Here is a 22265-nt window from a genome sequence, read left to right on the forward strand (position 1 = left end):
TGCACGCGCTGCTGCCCGAAACGTTATTTCGCGAGATTTGCTTGGCGCCGCGACCTCATGTGAGACACCTCCTGCGCGAGCCAGTCCGACGTTACCTCTGCAGAGGAAAACGCAATGGACCCGTGAGCGCTTTGCATTTGAAGCGTTTCAGCCCCTGGAAAGCAACACCCGTGGCCAAAAAAAAAATCGCCTTGTGTGAGTTATTCAAGGCGTAATCGCGCAACGATGTGGATCCAGGTTCGTACTATAGACGGGAAGGAGACGCGAACCGTGGAGGATCTTTCGAGGCTGACCAAAATCGAGGCTTTACGCTTGAAAATCCAGGAGATCTTCAATGTAAGCCCTCAGCAGCAGCGCCTCTTTTACCGAGGGAAGCAGGTAAACCCCGCTTTTGTGTCACGCTGCCACGCGACAGCCAGTTTGTGTGCTTTGGCAGGTTTCGGTGCTGGTGGCGAGCGAGCGGTCGTCCGGCGCTGGGAGCCGTTTCGGACTCGCGCGAGCTTCCTGTTTTTATAGGAATTCGCCAATAGTTCTTGCGCAAGAGGCCGAGGGGGGGGGGGGGGGGGGGCGCGCGGCGTGCCAGTCCGGCGGGGAAGCGGCCGTGTTACGCAGATGCGCGGCCCGCGCCAGGGGGGGGGGGCTCGTGCCGCCTGGCGCCGCGCGCGGAGCTGCGTGCAACAAATGTCTCGCGGCCGTAGACATGTTTGTTTACATTGCCACGAGAGAGAAAAGCGAACGTCGCCCCTGTGTTTTCACATGTACGCCGACGTAGCGCGGCGCGAGCGATCCGATGCGCACGCACTCGGCTTCATTGGAGACGACCCGATTTGCACAGCCTTGTTTTGCACCGGATGGCTCCAGTGGTACTGGGCTTTATCGATTACCATCAGGAAGCCATCATGATTTGAAAGACGAGTGGAAACTCTGTTCCACGTGCCCTCATATATAGAAGCGTGTGTATTTGTGTTGAGCGGGTGAGACGAGGCAGACTAAAGACCACTTGTCCACTTGTTTTTTTTTTGCAATTACTCCAGTATTTCCTCTAAGCTTCAGCATCCTCACATAACATATTTATGTACATGAACACGTGAACACTTCTGATCAACGTGTAGTATGTAAAAGACCCCCCTCTCCTCAGAATTAGATTATAGAAAGTTCATTATTGCAAAATCTGAATTTCTGTTATGTCTACATGAATAATACATTTCTTGTCACAGCATATAATGTCACATATCTATAAATAAGGAGAATATTAGCCTAATAAATTGATTCTTCCAAAAGCCCGCTATAAAACGTCTAGTCATCACGTTTCTTCATACTGAATTGGTCCGTATTGGCCAGACAAACTTCCAGTTTTTATCAGTTTAACCACACAGTTTGTGTTGGATCAGAACATCGCTGTAAACAATCGTACTGGATGATCTCTGGCGTTATCCAAATGTCAGCTGAATGTCACGCTGCCTCTGAAGGTGTTGCTCTTTGTAATACTGCAACACAGTAGTGCAAGAGTGGAAAAAGTAGTTTAAACCAGTATTGTATTGTTGAACCGGTACATAGTTTTACCTTTGAGAACACAGAAAGGTGTAAAATGTCGAGTTAGACTAAAACTAGCTACAACACTGGTTGTATTGTTTTGCTTTCCTGTTGAACACAGTGTAAACTATGTGTTTAGAAATGTGAACATTAACATTCATATCATATTCTTATAACAGTTTATATTATAGATACATATATACATCTTCTGTTAGTACTACACAAGATCAGTGCTTGCAGGACAGTGGGACCTTGATTTATACCATCACAAAGCCGATATTAACACAACATGACTCAGCCCGACAAATGAGTTGTTGGCGATTGAACAACCTACAGAATGTGTTGATGTCTCTATTTACGTTAAGTCAAACCGTCCTTCATTCATACGTGCAATGCAGCGTTATAGGCCAAGAAATTCCTGCATAAGTGGCTTTCTGCATTTTGGGATCGTCTCGCTGACTTCCTGTTGTGTGGTTAAGGGATGCTGAGGTCTCAAAGCATCAGATTTTCAGTCACGCAGACTACAATGGGTCGATTTGCTTGTGTGCTATATATACTACAGGGCAGCGAAACAAAATGACTTCAGACAGACTCATCAAGGAGATATTATTGCCTAGGAATGCTCCGTGACTTTTTGGGAGATACGATGGCAAATGAAGGCGGTGCACACGTTGTGGTGAAATGAGACGAGACGTATTGGGTCAAATAGTTAAGAGGTGATGAACTTGGGCTCCGTTTGCCTGTAATCCCCCCGTTTGTTCTGTTAACATTGAATTAGCTGTTGTGCTGTTATTGTCGGCCCGGAGCTGTGGTTGCGATGGCTGGGCCCATTTAGCAGATCCTGTGCTCCATTCATTTCACTGGAAAATAACTGGGGAGGGGTTGATTAGGGGATTTCCATGTGTTAAGTAATACGAGGAACGAGCGAGTGACACGCGGCATCTACTAGCTAGTGCGCTTCCATCCATGCAGTGGTGCCTGCGCTCTGTCAGGATTTAGACTTGTAGCAGAATAACTCAGGCTAATTCCTTTTCAAAATGGCGTCTTGTTTTTCCCTCCAGCTCTCGGCACGCGCTGCCTCCCCAGTTCAAAGTCACGCTTGCCCTTGAGTCGGAAGAGTCTCGAGCCAGCAGCCACATAACTTTACCTCGGCGTTTTTTTTTTTTAATCTGTTTTTCAATTTGTCTGCGCACTCACTGTATCACTGTTTCACTTTGAACACTGTCACGTGCTGCTCGCATTCACGAGCAGCCTCGCACACCGTCCACTGCCCACGCGGCCTTTCTGCTCAACGCCCACACTCACTTACCGTAGACGTCTCATTTACTAATTCTAAAAACAAAAGCCCTGGTTTGTTTGTTTTTTTAAATTAGACTAATGTTCAGCTTCTATTTCATTTGTGTGCTTCAAAGGGAAGAAGGCTGACACCAACATGTACAGTTATCCATTGCTGGTTTTAACCTTCACTATCATTTAATCCTCATTATCCGTGCACCGATGATGTGGCCGCTCACCCGATGGCGCGTCTTTGTGTATTCTTGTAAAGTTCATAGAGAAACTTTAGGGGAAGCGTAGTTGGCTGCAGCCGTGCTCGTACGCAGTCACACCCTTTGGCAGATAGGCTGGACAAAGAACAAAGACAAAGAGAGGCCGTAAACCTAGACCTCAACTGCAGGCTTTCAAAAACTCCCACATGCGTTTATAATTAACCCACTCCTCCTCGTAGTAGCTTCAGATGCTTGGTGGTCAAATATCGCACCTCCTAACTGTCACCTCGTTGTAAATGGGTAATAAACTACAGATATTTGTATTCTCAGGTCACTGTCTATGGATGACTGATAAATGAAACGATCTAAATGTAAACGTATGTAAAAAAAAAAAAAAAAAAAAAAAAAGTCATCCTATACCCAAATTTACGATGTTGGATTCCAAACCTGTCTCACTCTCATTTACTGATTTATTTACTATACTAATACTGTCCAAAAGATAATCCAACAAGTAAAACTAATTACATATCTGTTTACACGACACAAGTAAAACTACTTTCAGTTAGGGTCCTCTAAACATGCCAGACATGTTCAATTATGTTTAGGTTAACGTTTGGTAATTGAATCTTATTGTGACAGCGTGCTTTGTTATATGAGCTTCTTTCATAACTGGCCACTGTAAAGCAGTAGGTTGTGTTCATACAGAGATTGAAGAGAAAGTGTTTTCGTTGAGTGTAAAGGAAAACAGAACCTTCCACAGACAGCAGTGGATACTGGTGCAGGTCATCCTGACACAGTGCTGTTGCTGAAGGTTGGTTTTGTTCTGCGAGGATGGAGGAAAGAAGTAAGTGTGCATACCGGTTGTTTTAGTACTTGGCTCCTAGATTACATTTAATCAAATAATTAGTTGACACTGTTTTGGACTATATTGGCAAACTAGCAAATCGTGGCAGAGCTGAGGAGCTTAAAGAAGGTTTTAACCAGTGGAGCTGCTTCATAAGTATTAGATAGTTGTATTGTTACTTGAAAATCATTCATCAATGAAGCCCCAGGATAAAGCGTAAAAGGATTGTGGTGTCCTCTCACAGTGTTGCAGTGTCTCTCCATTCCAAACTACCAAAGAAATTAACATCAAGTAATTGGAAAGAGCTCCAAAAAGAAGCTGAAGACAACTTTCGTCACCCATCACGTAATTTGTGCTAATTAGACGTTTATATGGAAAAAGATTGAATGACTAGAGGCAGAACGCGGGATGAAAGAGCAAAGATCAGAGCTCGGAGGATGGCGGGCGCACAGACACACCCAGCGTCATTGTTTTTGGAAATCTGACCTATTTTGCTGAGCTCTTTGCTAAGACGGGCCTGAGTGGAAGCAACGGCAAAGACGAGACCTCGGAGCAGTCGGAGCGTTTCAGCGCTGTGCCTGAGAAGAGGAGGCTGTGAAATCACCTCTGTCTCTGGCTTTGGCTTCACTCCTTTAACCCGGCCACAGATATTAAATAGGCCACTATGACTTGGGTGCATTAATATTGTTACCTAGTGACCTAATGTATTCCATCATCGTTATTCAGGCATAGATACCAAGCAGGTGCTGCCAAGTTCTCTCAATTTAGGAATTCTTTCTGCATTATGAGATTATTGTTTGACTTAATTAACTGAATAATAAACCACAACGTCATTGTCTGAGAAATGACAACTTATGTCCACCTTCGTTTTCTGCTTTATAATATTATTGACTCTAGCTTCCAAATAATATAAAAGGATTTGTTCACTGACCAGAGACATTATGATTTAAAACATGACAATAAGCACCTCAGACCAGCTATTCACTGTATTTCCCAGCAGCCACAAGTCTTTTGTTCGTCTTTGTACCGCGGTGCCCGTTGAAATGCAACAGCGAGATGAGCCTTGAGGAGAGGTGTTAATTTTATTCTACTCAGGAAATGGTAGCACACACACACACACACACACACACACACACACACACACACACACACACAGAGGAGAGAATCCGATGCGTTCGTTCCCTTTGAGTCTCTTCGCCCGTCTTTGTTATGACGTGTGCTTGGGACTGAAGTCTCCCTCAGGAGCCACTGAACGCCGTTTCACTGAGTCACATAATGAAGATACCAGCAGCAATGTTTTTTTTATTAAGCTGCATTATTTATGGTGAAGGAGAAAATGTCATATCCATGAACATCCTTCCCACCCAATTAATATGGTCAACAGACTTGAAGCCTCACTGTATCAAGCCTTTTTCCAACGCTCCCTGTTTAAGATGGTGGCTGTTTTGAGGATTATTCATCTGGCTGTGACTGAAGTCAGCACAGTAACACCTTGTAGTGAGAGGCTGCTCACGCTGAGGGTAATGAAGTGCCTGCACAAAGCGGCTACAGAAAGCGTTGGATATCATTTAGGAAGTTGAATTGTTTGGTAGGAATTCTGGGGGTGCGTTCAGATACTGAGTTCTGTCCGTGTGATCCTCGAACATGTACTTCCCAACGGTGCGGCTGCCTGCTGCAGGTCCCGCCACACACCTCATTGTCTGCTCTGGCTGCTTTCTGCTCATCTGTTTGTTTGCCGTACTTTTCCTAATGCAGTATCAAATAGCAAAATACAGACAGCGGCGGCGAGACAGTCGTACCGAGACTAAATCGCAGACCGAGCTTGACTCGGGGAGGACAAAGAAATGCCGAGATAGACTACCGCGAAAAGGCAGGCAGGCAGGTGAGTATGGCAACCACGGTATGCCTATATTTGCACCGTTGCTCCCCTGATCTAAATTTCATGAGACTATTAAAACGGGGGAGCGATGGGGAAATTGCGCCCGCTCCCTCCACTGCTCTCCTCCTCGCCGTCAAATAACGAAGAGGAGGAGAGGAGCGCGAGCGAGCGAGCGAGAGTGGCGGCCATGCTCGCCCTCCCAGCACAATGGGCTTATGGGGTTGAGGCTGAAATGAATAGCTGATGTCTGTAATGAGTTGGCGTGTTTGCCAGCTCCATTCCTAAGTCAGTATTTGTACTGTTTTACTTAACAGTAGATCAGTTGTGGGGGGAAAAGTAAATGGGTTTTGTAATGGGCCCTCATCTCTTTTTGTTTTTTGTTATTTATTTTTTTTTGTTTCGTGCTGCCTGAATAGGTTGCACTGACTGTCGATGGTGGTGGCAGTGGTTGGTTCGTGTCGACAGAGATTGTACAAATGATTCAGGTTCACTGGGGTGTGGGGGGGGGGTGCTCGTAGGGGTGTGCGTTGGGGCGGTGGTGGCTCTTTCCCGGTTGTCATAGCAACCCAGTCATTTCGTTCCCCCCAGCTACGTTCCCTATCACTTTAATTCATGCATCCGTTTCTTTTCGTGTATGTTTGAGTTTCTGGTGGCGAAGCGGTCTAGGCTGCTCGCGACCGGCGCCGCAGCTCGGCATCCGCGCTCATTGTGGCGTATGCGTCGGCGAGTCCCCGCGCGAATAACCAGTCGTGCCCAGTAGCAGCTTGCGAGGCAAAGGTTCTGATGTAGCGTCTTGTTTCCAGGATAAAGCTGTTGAACCGTCCAGCTTGACGCGTGCGTCTATTCAGCAGCCGAACACTCCCCTCATTAGACAGAAAGCAGATGTTGTCGCTGTGGACGCATCGTGGCATATTTAAAGGCACGTCGAGGTGCTTTGTATATTTTAATGTCCTCTGTTGAACGCACTGGCTGTTTTCTCTCACTGAGCTCAGTGTTGTCTCAGTCCAATGTGTTCTTTGTTTGTCCTTGACAAGCAGCCTCATGTATTTGCAGGAGGACTCTCAGGGTGCTGTAGCGTTCATTTCATATCAAGGATCAAGGATTACTAGGAAAGAAAATTTGAAAAAACAATTATAGGTTTTTGTTTTGCTCATTACACCTATCAAATATGGTGTGGTAGATGTATAACGGCCATGTGTGTCTGCTTATAGATGTCAGTGGCTTTTAATTTTTTTTAAAATCTCATTCTTTTAGATGGAAGATGGACAGACACTGTTTGACTACAACGTGGGTCTCAACGACATTGTTCAGCTGCTGATTCGCTCTCAGGCCGACGCTCCGGACAGCCCCGCCGCCAAGGACTCCTCAGGTGTTGCCTGTACTTCGTCTTTTCCCTCTGACTCTAAGTGCGAAGGCTCCCCAGCGTCCGCTTCCCCTGCAGTCATGGAAACCGCCGCCATCACAAGCAACAACAAAAGCAGCGTCACTACCAGCACAGTCAACAACGCCACGGACACCAGTGCTACCAGTATCTCGACCAGTACCAAAAATGGGTTCACGTCCTCCAGTCCGGCACGGGACCCTCAGCCCCCCACATCCAGCAAAAACGCACTGGTTGACCCTGGAATTGGTGTGTACAAGGTAAGGTTGGAAATGGATTACCAACTATTTCTCAGAGGTTACACCAAAGTGGCTGTTTGGGCCTTTAGCTAAATTACAGAGCATTTACTGACATGCACGCGAAGACACTGCCAGAGATTCTTGGACGGGATGCACTTTTTTGTTAGATGTCAAATCACATTATGACTCAAACGTGTCGTCCTGCAACCTTGTAAATAAAAAACAAAAGCATCCACTTTCATACCCTTAAATGTTGGGTTTTATTATATACGGTTTATGAGTACTAGAAAATACAAACAAAAAAATAGTGGAGGTCTTTAATTAGATTAATTGGTTTCTGCTTAGCCTGCATCCTCTGCATCCGTCCTTTTATCTCATTTGCTTTGTGTTCAGAAATAATCAATAAAGAATATCAGATAGATTTTTTAATATAAGCTTTACTTATTTACTATGAATTTCCTGTTACTGACTTCTTTGTACTCAGGGATGTACAGTAATGGTTCTGAAACTGACACTGAAACCACAACGTCAGCGTCCATGAGTTCACGTCATGTCAAATCATATGGGACATCTCATACGATAGCCTGTAAATCTGATGTTTCATCCACTCATGAGCTGTCTGACTGTCAGCACTGCAATTGAGGCGTTTGAGTGTAGGTAATCTGTGTCTTCGGAAGTACTTGAAGCCCAATAAAAAATGATTTATTGTTGGAAACTGTTGGTGTTTTTAATAAAATGTGTGATTTAGAATTGTCACACCCCCTACACCCAATAATTTGGCATTTTAATAATTTTCCAGGAGACTTTTGATGAACGTCAGTGTGTGTGGTCTAGCAAATCAATTTGCAGGGACCTGGGAAAGGAAATCTACCTGTTAATAATGCGAAATGTTTTATGATGCAGAAATAACTCAACCTTTAGAATAAATTAGGACAGCTTGCTTGTAATGGATTTCCAATATGTCTCAGAAGGTAGATTTTTATTATGCACTGACAACTCTAACAAATCTCTGCCCATGGCATGAAAGTATATTAAAAACCCATTAGTCTGCTGTATGTAATGCCTTTATTCCAAGTACTGTACATTATATAACCACACTAGTGTATTTCATGGAACAACAGACTTAGACATGACCAAGTGTTTTTGCCGTTGTGTCTCCCTAGATTAACGAGCTGGTGGACTGCAGAGACGTCAGCATCGGTGCCTGGTTTGAGGCCTGCATTGAAAATGTGACACGCGCTCCCAAAGGACAGATAACACCCACCAAGGGCAAGGTGGGTCGGCCCCCAAAAAGGACTAATGGAAAGCTGGAGGCTGAGCAGGGACAGGCCCACGTCCAGGGCCAGACCACAGACAGTAACAGGAATAATGTTGCGTTAAACCCGGAGTATAATGGAGCCTCCACCTCTCAGACAGACTGTACAGCAGCTACAGAGACCAAGGAGAGAGAAGAGGATGTAATTTACCACATTAAATACGACGAGTAAGTGACGGCTCATTGTGTTTGGGAGCACTGACGCTGCAGCGGAGGCGACTTCGGTTGCAGTGGTAACAAACAGAATGTCACAGATTTTAATACAAGTCCATAGTGAGGGAGCAAATAAGTGGCATTTTAGCCGACATCTGCACATCGAGTCCAGCGGCATCATGCTCGATGGTATAATGCTGTCTCAAATTGGAGATTGTCGACGTGCACTTCAAATCCGATCGCGTGCGTTCTGTTTTCATCGTATATGTTGTTACAGCACGGCTGGTTATGCCTATGTTAAAATGCTTTTTGACGCTTTGCTGCCGTGAGTCATCTTATATAAAAAATGTTGGAATCTAAATGCGACGGTGCAGGCATCGGTAACAGCGGCCGGGTGCATGGGGGGGATTGCAGCCTCTGCTTTCTCCTCCAGTCCAGGATACGAAGAGAGGGAGGTGGGGATGGGGGGGTGTGCGGCTGATGCTACAATTTAGACTCTATCTCGCGCGCTCCCCTTTTCCAGCAAATTCATTCAAAAGCCAACGTTTCCATGGCAACCCATGAGTTCTCAGGAGCATTACTTCTTTGCCTGCCTCCTTCAGCTTTGTCTGTAATTGCTGTGAACATGCCACCGATGAGACCTAGCCTCCTCGCTCTGTGTACCGTGTCTGTCTGTCTGCCTCTGTGTGTGTGTGTGTGTGTGTTTGTGTGTGTGTGTGTGTGTGTGTGTGTGTGTGTGTGTTTCCATCTTGGGATGTTGTACGACAACTAAGAAGCTCAGTAGTCGTTCAGCACTAAATGTGTGTTTTCTTTAATGTAGGAATTCCGGTTTGACATTCCCTAATTTTCCAAGTGCCCTGTGCTTTGCTTTAGTTGCTTTATTATTTGCAGCAGGACAGAAGTATTTCTGTGGGAACGGTCCATTAGCTCATATAATTTGTTTTGCCTTTTATTATTATTGTATTAATTGCGTTTGCCTTTATTCCAGTGTAACGGTTTTAATGATTCCGCTCCCTGTTTTCCTACGCGCTTGACTGTTTTTGCCACATGTTCATCATTTGCTTTATTTGATAGCTGGCAGTCAAAAGTTGCTGGAAAGGAGAGGGGACGAGGAGGGAAATGTGAGTGACAACAGAGGCTCCGTGCTAGTTTCAAACCCGCAACGCCACAGTAATATGTCATTTGCATCTTCACCAACTGAGCCAGGAAAACAACTCCAGGCTTTGTGTTGCAGAGGAGCTCCAGATAGAAACGCAAGCGAGCTAAACGGAGGAGCTTTGTGTCCTAGTGACAGCTCGCCTGATGTCTCTAACACGTCCTTTGCCTTCCTATAAACGCAGAGCATCTCTTTCATTCCCAATTCAGGTTCCTTCCATCGTTGGTTTGCAGAACATAGAAGGTGGGCAAAATTGCTTTGTCCTCCTATGCACATACAGACTGTTGAGTAAACACCTGCGTGCGTAGTCTGGAGTAAGAAAAAAAGCCATATGAAATGAACTGTCATGTTTTTGTATTGAAGTTGAATGTTTTGTGCCACAATATCAAAGGGAGTCATGTTGGAAAAATCCCCTCTCTGGTTCTCACGCACACTCAAGTGCATTATTTTGTTTCCTATAAGGGAATTGAAATTGGCATCCTGTTTTTGCTTTTTTCATTTAGCTTCATGAAGTGGTCAATTATAGATTAGTTTCAGTAGCGTTTGAGGCATTAAATATAATTGAACGGGAACATTTAGCGACGCCACTCTAGTCGTTCCTGACGAGTCCACGCGCTGTTGGAGCGTTTTCACATCCTTGCCAGGTGAAAGGCGTGCGTCAGGGTTCACGGGTGTTAATACTGACATTTACAAGGCCAGAATCTAATTTAGCATCGCCGTCGTCCGTGCTCACTGTCACTATGTAATGCTGTGAAAACGACCAGTTGAGATCCTGCTCCTCATTTGAGAAATTTTCAGTCTTTTTAATTGGACTCAAATGAATGTTTTGGGGTGATTTTTGCCTGAAATCGAGATTTAAGTGCTTCTTAAATGGGCCCTGTCCGCTAATTAGCGCTATCCACATGCACAGTAGGAACAATCTCACCACGATCTAAAACCTTGGCTGTTGGCCTGCCATTGTCTGAACATCTCTTTTGCCTGATGGCCACAGAGTTTTATCTGAAATTAAGTTTTTAGTTCCTCTTTAATGCAAACTTTGAATTCATGACCTTTTTATACTCAAGACATATTGTAAATTTATAAAGACATGTCCTGCAAGGACATATTTCACAGCAAATGTTTCTTTAGCGGTGAGTCAGTAGATATTTCAGGTCATGTCAGTATAGCTTTGTGTGCTTTCTGGCCTGCCCGCATCCACATCTGTCTCCTAGTGAAAATATATAGGGCCTCGTGAAGAGGAGGATTAGATAAAGGCGACTGTGGACTATTGAGGAGCTGAAGTCCTGTATCCAGCAAGAATGTGCACGTAGTCTAAATAGCCGACTGCAACATTTAGTATCCTCAGTTCCCAAATGACTGGAGGGTTTACAGTAGTTAAAGGCGATGGTGATGTAACGCGGTGGCAACGCGGCTCTGCTTCAACTTTTTGTGCGTTGCAGACATCAAACTCTAAATTGATTTGTACTAAAAAAATGCAGTTCCTCAGACACACTAAAAATGCCTTTAGTCAGATAAAGGTATAAGTGAATTAATCATAATCTTTTTATTTTGCAGTTTAGAGAAAGTACATTTTGTGGAAATAGGTTTGTGTAAGGGTCTTAAGGGAAATGTTATTGGATTGATTTGGAGAGTGATCTCATATTTGAATAATAGGATTCAGGTTGGAAATCAGCAAATTGACTCTTCATCTTCTAATGTTTTTTACATGAAATGGCTCTAATTTAGATACATCTCCTTAAAAATAGTTGCAGCTTCACATATTGGCCCCAATTACTTACAAAGCCGGGGTTAAGAGAGACTTCTCTGCTGTGAAGCAATTATATTCAGATGGCTTATTTAGTGTCAGTATTTCTAACTCGCCTACTTATCAGCAAATTGAGAATTTCTCATTTACTCTGTTCCCGTTCTCCTTTTTTCAAAGGGGCTTCAGCTGAGCACATGAAGCACTAATGATGGTTTTATAACGCACAGACTCCGAAGCCCTTCTGTTGATTATACATGTCATCACAATTGATTAAATGTTTTCCTAAACTTCAATTATTCACAGATAGAATTGTTAGCATGACTTGCTTGTTTACATCTTTATAACTGCAACAGCTTTTAGGCAAAAGCTTCCCTTTACGCCTAATATCATACATTGTGTATGGGAGACAGTTCAGAATGATCATAGGTGACTAAGTCTGCCCTCGCTTGATTATTCACAACGCATTCAGTGATTGAGTTGCTTTTACAGTACGTGACTGTGAATTGAATTAAGTCCTGTCGCGTCATGCAGGTCAGTGAGTACTTACACTGAACTGAACGTTATCCCTTACATCAGTCTTTTTCTTCAGTTTTCCCTACAGTTGATATCACGGGTATTTTTTTTTTGTTGCTGTTCATGACTCGTTGTCTAACACTGTGTGGTATTAACCTGTGTACTTATGCCCCCTTTGTGTTGCTCCTTGTCCCTCTTCTGTTCATGCTGAGTCCAATTGTGCTCCAAGGTCAAGATCCCTCTAGTGTGTGTCTGTGTGCGCACGCATAAGCACACATTACTGTATTCACCCCACCGTACTCTGCCCAAACGCCAGTAATCGGCAAAGCCTAAAAAAAAGGAACTCCCTGTACTGTGCCTTGGCCTCCGCTTCCTGGGAGTCTGCAGTCTCTGTGGGCCCTCTTCACTCAGTTCACAATGGGTTGAAATATGCAGCATAGTGTTATCAGCATCAAGGAAACGCACAAATGCTCCTTCTGAGAGGATATCTTTGAAGTGTTTAGAGCGTTAGGGTTGACGTTAGTCGTTTTTCAGCTGAAGCTGAACAAGCAGTTGTTGGTTCTGCGTCACTGCAGAGCGTGTGGGAAAGCGGCGTGTTTTGGCCAGGCTCTGCGCAGAAAGTGCAAACATACGACGTCCACTTATGCTGGCGATTCGCCGCGTCCTCCCCTCGCACGGGAAGCGCAGTCGCCGCCACTGGTCGTGTCTGAACCGGGCCTGATCCTCAGCGCTTAATGATGACTGGCAGACAGGAGGCGCGCGCGATTAACCTCCGCTTCAGCTCCAGGTTTGTGGGGACGGAGCCATTTCACACTTGGAGGCAGGCGCTCTTCAGGACGTGCAAAACGTGTGACTTTTCATGTAAACGAAAGGAAAGTCTTTACGGAAGATGAAGTGTGCATTTTGTGCTCTATTCTTGGTTACTGCATTGAAGGAATAGTTTGTCATTGTGAGTGGTGCACCTCTGCATCTTCTCGCCTGGAGTTTTGTGTCGCTGTCATTGATCAGGCCAAGTTTAGCACAAAATAACTGCATAACAAGCAGTGGAACTTTATGTTTATTATTTTAAATTTTCCTTCCTCATTTTGTAGCCGCCGTACCTTTTCTCTTCAAGCCGTTAAACAAGAGCGGGGGTGGGGGGGCTGCTGTTCCCAGAAATGGTGTCGGGGTGCGGATGACTCAGGCTGAACCAAACCACGCATTGGCCCCGGGGCTTTGAGCCCTAAACGTCTGTGCCAACGGGGTTGTACACTCACCATGATGACGAAGGACTATGATATTCTTGTCTCTGTCTTGCTTCCGTAGAACAGCAGCCCAGTGGGGGGGTCCTTGGGAAAATGTGACAATTAACAACGGAATGTGGAGAATGCTGTGGACTGACTCACGTCTATACATACAGTGTTTTCCCTTTGGTCCTGGAGTTGCTGTATTAAATTCAGCGGGAGGAAAATCATGATCCACAGTAGCTTAGAAAGCGCATTAGGACGTATAATAGATGAAAACATGATGTTATTTACATGTGCCTCATTTTCTGTGACGCAGACTGGGAAACGTTGGCGTTCGCCATGTAGCAAACGAGTACATCGTTTTGTGCTTCAGAGTGATGAGAGCCTTGGAGAGATCACGGGGCCGAAATCACTGGATAAACTGGCAATTAACTAGAGCATTGGGTCACACATCTATTACCTGCAGAGCTTTTGGACAGAATTGCAGCTGGCGTCTGTATTCAACTCGAGTGGCATTTTCCTTTTTTTTTTTTTAAATCGGAATTTTCCCCCTTCGCCTCAGCTTGTGTCGCCGTCTGTCGATACGCAGGGACTTGCTTATTCCTGCACACAGTATCAATGTCCACACCTAACAACCCCCCCCCCCCCCTCGCCCTCCTTCCTCCCCAGCTACCCAGAGAACGGGGTGGTGGAGATGCGACCGGTGGATGTGCGGCCGCGGGCCAGGACCCTGCTGCGGTGGGACCAGCTGCAGGTGGGCATGCATGTGATGGTCAACTACAATATGGAGACACCAGATGAGAGGGGCTTCTGGTTTGACGCAGAGGTTCAGACCGTCAATCAAATGTCCCGCACCAACAAGGAGCTCCGAGTCAAGATCCTCCTGGGGTGAGGATCCTCCTCTTAGGTGGGAGGGTGATATGTTTGGCATATGGGGATAATTGCATTTTATTTTCTTAATTAGTATAATCACTTTTGATTTTTTGCTTTAAAATCTAACACGTCTTCATCTTTGGTTCTTATGCTTTTCACTGTGTATTTCTCACCGTCTGTTCCTCCTTCAAGGGGTCCAGGAGACATGATCGGGGACTGTAAGGTTCAGTTTCTGGATGAAATCTACCAGGTGGAGAGGCCAGGAGCTTGTGCGCTCTCGGCTGCAGACGGACAGTTCAAACGTATGGCTGTGATCGCGTGTTCTCTCTCTCTCTCACACACACACACACACACACACACACACACACACACACTGTTTGAAAGCCGCACCTATTTGCGCTGCACCGCGTCCATGAATCTCCTTTCTGCTGCAGGGAAGAGCGGCCCCGAGTGCAAGCACTGCAAGGCGGACCCCGACGCCGAGTGCCGCTTCTGCTCCTGCTGCGTGTGCGGTGGCAAGCAGGATGCTCACATGCAGCTGCTGTGCGATGAGTGCAACATGGCGTTTCACATCTACTGCCTCAACCCGCCGCTGGCCACCATCCCAGATGACGAGGACTGGTGAGGGAGAGATTAGCGCGGGAAGCCGCGGTCGGTTCAAGAAGGATCATTAATTGTGTTTAGTATGAGCTGAAGTACATTGAAGCAGCAATTATGTGATGATTGATGTTAAAATCAATATAATATAATGACAATGCACTTAAGTGTGAATTTATCTAATGGAGCATTGCTGAATGTCTGAATCTTCCAATTGGAAATTAAGGTGTAAGTACAGTGTTTTTTAGGATTTATTTGATTCATATTTGTGGAAAATACTGATTCAGTTTTCTTTCTCTTTTTACAGATAAATAGCAATTACCATATTTTTATATATCTTTTCACAAAATTTTTAATTTAAAAGTAATTCAAGGTACTTATTAGCAGTTTATCTTTTTTTTGCAAGACATGTTCAGGTTCAAGTTTTTTTTTTTTAAACTCCACTGAAGGATATAATTATAAATAGAAAAGTATTTAATGTTGGTATTGACAGTGCAGGTCCTAGATGAAAAGACAGTATATTACATCTGACATTAATTGGTACTGTAGCTCCTTTTCTCCATCTTTTTATGAAGCTCTGGTTGCCTCTCATTCTGCTAGGTACTGTCCCACCTGTAAGAACGACACCAGTGAGGTTGTGAAGGCTGGAGAGAAGCTCAAAGCCAGCAAGAAGAAAGCCAAGATGCCTTCGGCAACAACCGAGAGTCAAAGAGACTGGGGAAAGGTGAGACCCAGGGGCAACTAACGGCATGCACTCATCAGGTGGACTGACAGCCGAACCGTCAGACTACAGTGAATCTGAACAACACGCCTGAGGGAAGGTCTTCAAATTGGGCTGCGTGCATAAAGCAAACAGCTTGTGTCAAAAGTTTTTTTTTAAAGATTTTTTTCCTTAAAGTTGACCTCCAGTAAAATGACAAAATAATAGAAATATGCTTCGGTCTCTTGTGCTGGGTCACATGTGGGCTCGGTGCACAGAAACAGAGGAAGCATTTTAATTTTCCATGAACTGGCCTCACACAGTGCCACCTGCTGCAACCAGTCAACTGCAAGACAACGCGAGAGCCTAAGAACCAGTTGACTGTGCAACACATCAGGACCTCCAACTCCTGAAGTCCCCTAAAAGAAGCCGACGCTGGCTGAAAAAAAAACTCCTGGTCGAGTCCTCATTAAAAAGAAGCACGACAAACTGGTTCTGTGTTAATGAAAACCACTGTGAAAATAGACCCATGCGACGGTATTTAAAATGTACTTTGAACTCCCCAGCAGGACGCTCAGGCATTTCTATTGTATTTCGCTGATTCTTCACTGTGTTGTGCGTTTAATATTTCGTGTGAGCCACTTTCTGTTCTTGATCACAGATGAATGGCTGCCTTCACACGCAGAGTTTTGTATCTTTCTGAAGCCTGAGCTCCACTCAGCTCTCGCTCAGATCTGAGGTTTTTGATCCAGTCAACATTACTTAATATCTTCTTAAAGTTGTTTTATTGTTGTTTGTAGAAGTTGTTGCAAGCGTTGTTGTTTTGTTATTATTCTTCCTTCATAACAGGACTAATGAGGACATTGAACGCCTCCCTCGGGGGTTCAATTTGTGTTATATAAAAATAAATGAAATGGTCTCAGTCTAGTTGCTGAGGCATAAAATAAGACAGGGCGACAGCTGACTTGTATTTATACGAAGCATCTGTTTTAAGCATGCTGTTAAATACTTTGCTGATAAATCTCCTCGGAGTCTGCTCATGGCAACACGTTGGGATATTTTGCGCGGCTCGTTTCCATCCTGGCCCGGCTGCTTCCCTGACACCGCTCCATGGTGTAATGTGAACAATGCCATTAAGCATGACTTAGCCACTTTCCTGGAACTGCCGATGGAAAATAACTCCTTTCTTTACCAGAATGCAGCCTTTCTCTGTGGACTAATTGAAAACAGCTTGGCTTGTGTATTTAGGCCCGTTTAAGTACAGTGAGTCACATAGCATTTATGTTTGACTTTCACATTATTGGAGTTTTTTCGAACCTTGAAAGAAAATGCTTTTATTTGCTTAAGGCCTTGCGATCTCACTTTTCATATAGTGAATTAGATATAGATTTTTATTAAATATTCAAGTTTCAAATGTACCTTGTCAATGCCACAAACATAATATCTGTCTCATCGTTTTCTTTTTGTGCATATGTCCTGATGTGCTGCAGGGTATGGCCTGTGTGGGGCGTACTAAAGAGTGCACCATCGTCCCTTCCAACCATTATGGACCCATTCCCGGCGTTCCTGTCGGGACCACCTGGAAGTTCCGAGTGCAGGTTATGCGTAGCGTATTCATTAGGCACATGCTGATTTACTGGCATCTGCCATCTAATCTCACATTATCTACAATTATTCTTTACCCCTCAGGTGAGCGAGGCAGGTGTGCACAGGCCACATGTGGGTGGTATCCATGGGCGCAGTAACGATGGCTCTTATTCGCTGGTTTTGGCCGGGGGCTTCGAGGATGAAGTGGTAAGTCTGTGATTCGCGCGTCGTGTGAATTGACTTGATCTTTGCCACAGCATCGAGTTTATTTGTGTCTGTGTGATCCGCTGTAGGACCGGGGAGACGAGTTTACCTACACAGGCAGCGGGGGTCGTGACCTCTCGGGAAACAAGCGGATCGGAGAGCACTCTTTTGACCAGACCCTGACACACATGAACAGGTGCGCCTCTCAAAGATGACCCCTCTGAAAACCTTCTTAACGCTGTTGATAATTCATCACCGACTCACATCACGTCAGTCACGCTCCGTTAACATGGATCTCACACAGGGCACTGGCCTTGAACTGCGATGCCCCACTGAATGACAAAGACGGCGCCGAGTCCAGGAACTGGCGTGCAGGTAAGCCGGTGAGAGTGGTGCGCAGTTCCAAAGGCAGGCGCATCAGCAAATACGCCCCCGAGGAGGGGAACCGCTACGATGGCATTTACAAGGTACAGGCCATTCTAGTTCACACATTTGGTTGAATGTTGGTCTGCTTCCAAAGATGTTACTGTGGTTGTTGGCTGATTAAAGGTGGTAAAGTACTGGCCAGAGATTGGGAAGTGTGGCTACTTGGTGTGGAGGTACCTGCTGAGGAGAGACGATCTGGAACCGGCACCGTGGACACCTGAAGGACTGGAGAGGATAAATAAACTGGGACTTCTTGTTCAGGTCAGACTCACGATGGAAACCTGCTGTGGACATAAGAAAAGCAGTGGTGTTGGTCCTCATGTCTCTCTCTGCGTGTCCGCAGTACCCACCAGGCTACCTGGCCGCCATGGCCAATAAAACCAAGAAAGAGGCCTGTGCCAGACCTGGACGAGGAGGCCGGAGTAAGCACTACCCAGGCAGAGGAAGGCCGCGGCGACAGCGCAAGATCAAGCAGAAGGAGGAGAATAACAACGAGGAGGACAACAAGCAGCCGGTGGCCAGCGTGGAAGAGGACGGGCCTCAAAGTAATGGCGAGAAGAAGACAAGCGGAGATAGTGGTGGGTGCCTTCACAGTTAAGAGCAGGTCAGACAAGGGGTTGTGAGAAGAGGACAGGTGAGAACGGTGAAAGGATTTGTTCAGAAAAAAACTCCACCGGGATTTTCTCTTCCCAGAAACACGTCACTGTGCAATATATTCCGTCTGAGTCACACTTCAATGGTCTGATTCTTCTAGAGCAGTTGCTTCATCTTCATTGTGTCTTTTAACAGGAGCATCGCCAGCAGCAGAGCCTCCGTCGAAACGCGTTAAGATAGAGGAGACCTTCCACCTGTCGGAGCAGCAGCAGCAGTTAATCAGAGAGGACACAGCCAACAAGAAACTCTGGGATGAAGCCATGGAGAATCTCAAAGAAGGACCGGTATGAATCCCACTACACTCCTAAACCGTCACTCAGCATCCCGCATATTAGCCTCTCAACAGAGAACTCATGCAACCGATTCTATATTTTTAATTGTCTTCAAACCTGAAGAATTTCCTGCGTAAGATGGAGCAGATCTTCATGTGCGTGTGCTGCCAGGAGCTGGCCTTCCAGCCCATCACCACTGTCTGCTCGCACAACGTGTGCAAGGTGCGTCCGCCTCTCTGTCTCTCGCTTTCTCTGACTCGTCGCTGCGAATCAAAGAAATAACCCCCCGTCTCCGTGTTTGCGTGTGAACTCCTCCAGACTTGCCTCCAGCGGTCGTTCCGGGCAAAGGTGTACACCTGCCCCGCCTGCCGCCACGACTTGGGCAAGGACTACGTCATGACCCAGAACAAGACGCTCCAGATGCTGCTCGACCAGTTCTTTCCCGGCTACAGCAAGGGTCGATGAGGCTGAGGTCCCATTTCTAACTAGACTAGAACCTACACGTACACACGTATACGTCAAGTAGAGTTAAAATGCATTGCGCACACATACTGTACTTACCCATGGGCAAATGTATATTGCATATGCAGCCATTTATGTATACAATCATTCATACACAAACAACCTCAGTAGGGACTGACCTCATCTGTTGAACGTGGACCGTCTCCATTAACATCACCAGCCTGAAATTCAATCAAGGATATTTTTAACCTTCCCCCACTTCTGCCACACAAACGCACATTAATACAAACGCACAAAAGGAGCCCGACTCATACGTTCGCTCGCTCTCTCTCTCTCGAGACTAGCTCAAGCTCCCGTTTCCCCGTTTGCCACTGACTTCACCCGTTGACGCAGCACATTGTTGGCGTTCACATTTCTCCCCAGCAATACCAACGAGTCGGCCGTAAGATGCCTGCCAACCTGTATGCATTTTGTGTACCATGTCTGCAGTTTTACAGCAAAACGCGGAGCGAGGCCGAGATCCCGTGGCTCACAGCAGTCTGTTTACGCAGTATGAGTCTCATCCAGCTAAGAGATGGTCACACGTTTGGCCCCGGTGAGTCGCACTCCGAAAGATTTTACACGTAGTTCTATATCAAATGAAGCACAAGGTGTTTCATGCCCTTGAAGCACTTTATTATTTGACCTGTGCAGCATGTAGATAATTGTTTTGTAGGTTAATCAGCAGGGTTGTCCAGCATCCTGCCAGCTGCTCATGTCACTTGGAGAAATGCTATCGATATGTTTGGAGCTAATGAGAATAGCAAATGTGTCGTTGGGTGAAATTCAGCGCGTTTGCAAAGGTTTGCAGCTGTTGCCAGTTAACATACGTAGCATAACGGGCAGCGACGGCGCAAACGTCTCTTTAAATTTCAAGTCAAGTGTGGAAAGGGTGTTTAAAAATACCAAAGACCAGAAGCTGTGACGCTCGAGGGGAATGATTTGGTCAGAAATCTGCTTTAAGAGACAATTTCTGGTGGGAGGATTTCATATAAAATGCAATATACAGTATAACTGTAAACGTATAGTACCAAACAGGACGTCTAGATACAAAAAAAAATGGTTAAACAAAGTTCTAACATTCATGTTCCCTCGTTGGTGGTTCCACGTTTTCAGTCGGATAATAACCAAGTGAGCTCACGCGTTACACACTTCCTTCATTCCTCTTTGTCTTCCAGAAAATCATAGTAATGATATAATGGAAATGAAAGATTTCTATGCGCCGCTCGTTAGCACTTGAAAAGTGTGAGGTGTTCATTTCAGTGACTCCTGAAAGGGCACGCCGTGGTCGTCCCTGGTGTTACCAGGCAACCGCAATCAAGCAGGACTTCACACAAAGATACTTAGCATATAATGTGCTCAGCAGATATTCATCTGCTATTGTTCACCATGTGCGTACGCAGTGTAAATCGGAGCTGGAGAGCGCGGAGCATTATCTGCGTCTCCTTTATTTTAGAGCGGTGTGATCGATGATTGCACAGCCACGACGATGCCAGTTTGTCTTTGTTGGAATATGTAGATATGGTTGTTTCAGTTTTCTGTGGTTGACACTGATGTGCATAGCCTATGATTTTCACAGTATACAGCACTGACTATAAAAAAAGTACTTAATTTTACCCTAAGTTGTTCACTTATTTTCATTAAACAGAAATTCCAGTTTTAAAACGACAGTTTGAGACTATTTAATTTATGACTGCATGTGTTTGGTTCACATTAAAAATTAAGAACCTTTTTCTTAAATGGGAAAATGGGTAAAATCCTACTGAAACCAGCAAGCGGCCTGGGTAGTATTGCATTTCTCATCCAGTCGTGAGCAGCTAGGAGGGATTTGCATATATCGTGTTGATATGGTAATTCAAAATGTCCAAGGTTGGCAGGTATGATGAGAACTTAACATCCCGTGGAGAGCGCACAGCGGCAGAGACTCTGCGCTAGTCTGTGATTGGACAGATGTCACCTGGACAGATGTTGGTGTTTAAGGAAAATGTAGCCCTTCGTGCACTGACGCCACCGTACCGACCTGTAACAGCCGTCGAGGCGAAGCCATGTTTTGTGTCCCGTAGTCGATTCAGAGGCGGCCGCTGTCTGTCAGACCTCCGTGCTGTCGCCGACACTTCGTCCACTTTCATTGACAGGCTGTTCGTTTGTGGTGATGTCCTTGTTTCTGTTCAATCATTCAGGAGTTGTTTTGTTTTTATCTACAACATGCAAGTACAAAAGCTACTATGGTCTTTAAAGCTAGTGATGTGCATTACTTCCACTGTTGCTCAAAGATTTTCTTCCGCGTTGACTGGCAAAGCTAATAAACCCTCCTTTCTTTCTCTTCTGTGACCTTTGACCTCTGCGCCTCCTCTTTTCGCTGTCTTCTGCCCTCCGTGAACCTACAGTACTAACAACTTTTAGACGTCTCGTGGACGCTTGGCTTCAGTGCTGTGTTGTTTTTTTATTTTTACTGCACGCTATTAAAGAAAAAAAAAGTTTGAAGAGTCACATTAAGTTTCCTAGAATGCTTACTATGATCTATGTCTATGCCATTTTCTACAGTTTTAGTTGCTTCTCTTCTACTTTAACCATTAGTCATTTTTATGTGACGTCAAACATTTGCAACCTTCGCCAGTCCGAGGAGTTTCTTTGCTTCATATTGTGATCTGAAATTTTATACATGTCATAATAATACTTGATATGTACCTATTAAATATTTGGATTCCAAAAAAGGATTCTTTTATTTTCTTTAGTATCTTTATATAAATGGCGCTTGACAGTTTCCTCTCCCAGTTTAATTACAACTTTTCCAGGCAAATAATCTCCATAAACTTACTATTTAAAGCATCTTTTAAAACATACTAGAAATATCTACAGATATTATTATTAGCAATTAGATAATTGTTGGGACAGGTCATAAGCTGTTGAGCGTCTCATGGAGCCTCCTAGTGGTGATGCCATGTCTGCCCTCTTTTAAAGTGTTTACACCCCTTCTTAAT

At 45.1% G+C, this 22265-nt stretch overlaps 1 protein-coding gene across 3 annotated transcripts; it reads left to right on the forward strand.

The window, feature by feature from the left end:
- The first annotated feature begins 82 nt into the window (after positions 1-82).
- Positions 83-21998, forward strand: LOC114867159 (E3 ubiquitin-protein ligase UHRF2-like). Of its 3 annotated transcripts, none has more exons than XM_029169586.3 (16): positions 83-378; positions 6998-7384; positions 8527-8846; positions 14140-14358; positions 14536-14645; positions 14778-14964; positions 15541-15664; positions 17131-17238; positions 17330-17434; positions 17521-17627; positions 17736-17898; positions 17981-18118; positions 18201-18435; positions 18647-18795; positions 18907-19005; positions 19102-21998. In XM_029169586.3, exons 1-16 carry the CDS (start codon positions 226-228, stop codon positions 19246-19248), a joined length of 2751 nt encoding a protein of 916 aa, XP_029025419.1. In that variant the 5' UTR covers positions 83-225; the 3' UTR covers positions 19249-21998. The 3 variants fall into 3 exon arrangements, with proteins under 3 accessions (XP_029025419.1, XP_029025420.1, XP_029025421.1); XM_029169587.3 differs by having other exon boundaries at positions 18650-18795; XM_029169588.3 differs by lacking the exon at positions 83-378 and adding an exon at positions 5550-5746.
- Positions 21999-22265: the final 267 nt, after the last annotated feature.

Source organism: Betta splendens, chromosome 12, assembly GCF_900634795.4.
Source record: "Betta splendens chromosome 12, fBetSpl5.4, whole genome shotgun sequence".
NCBI lineage: Eukaryota > Metazoa > Chordata > Actinopteri > Anabantiformes > Osphronemidae > Betta > Betta splendens.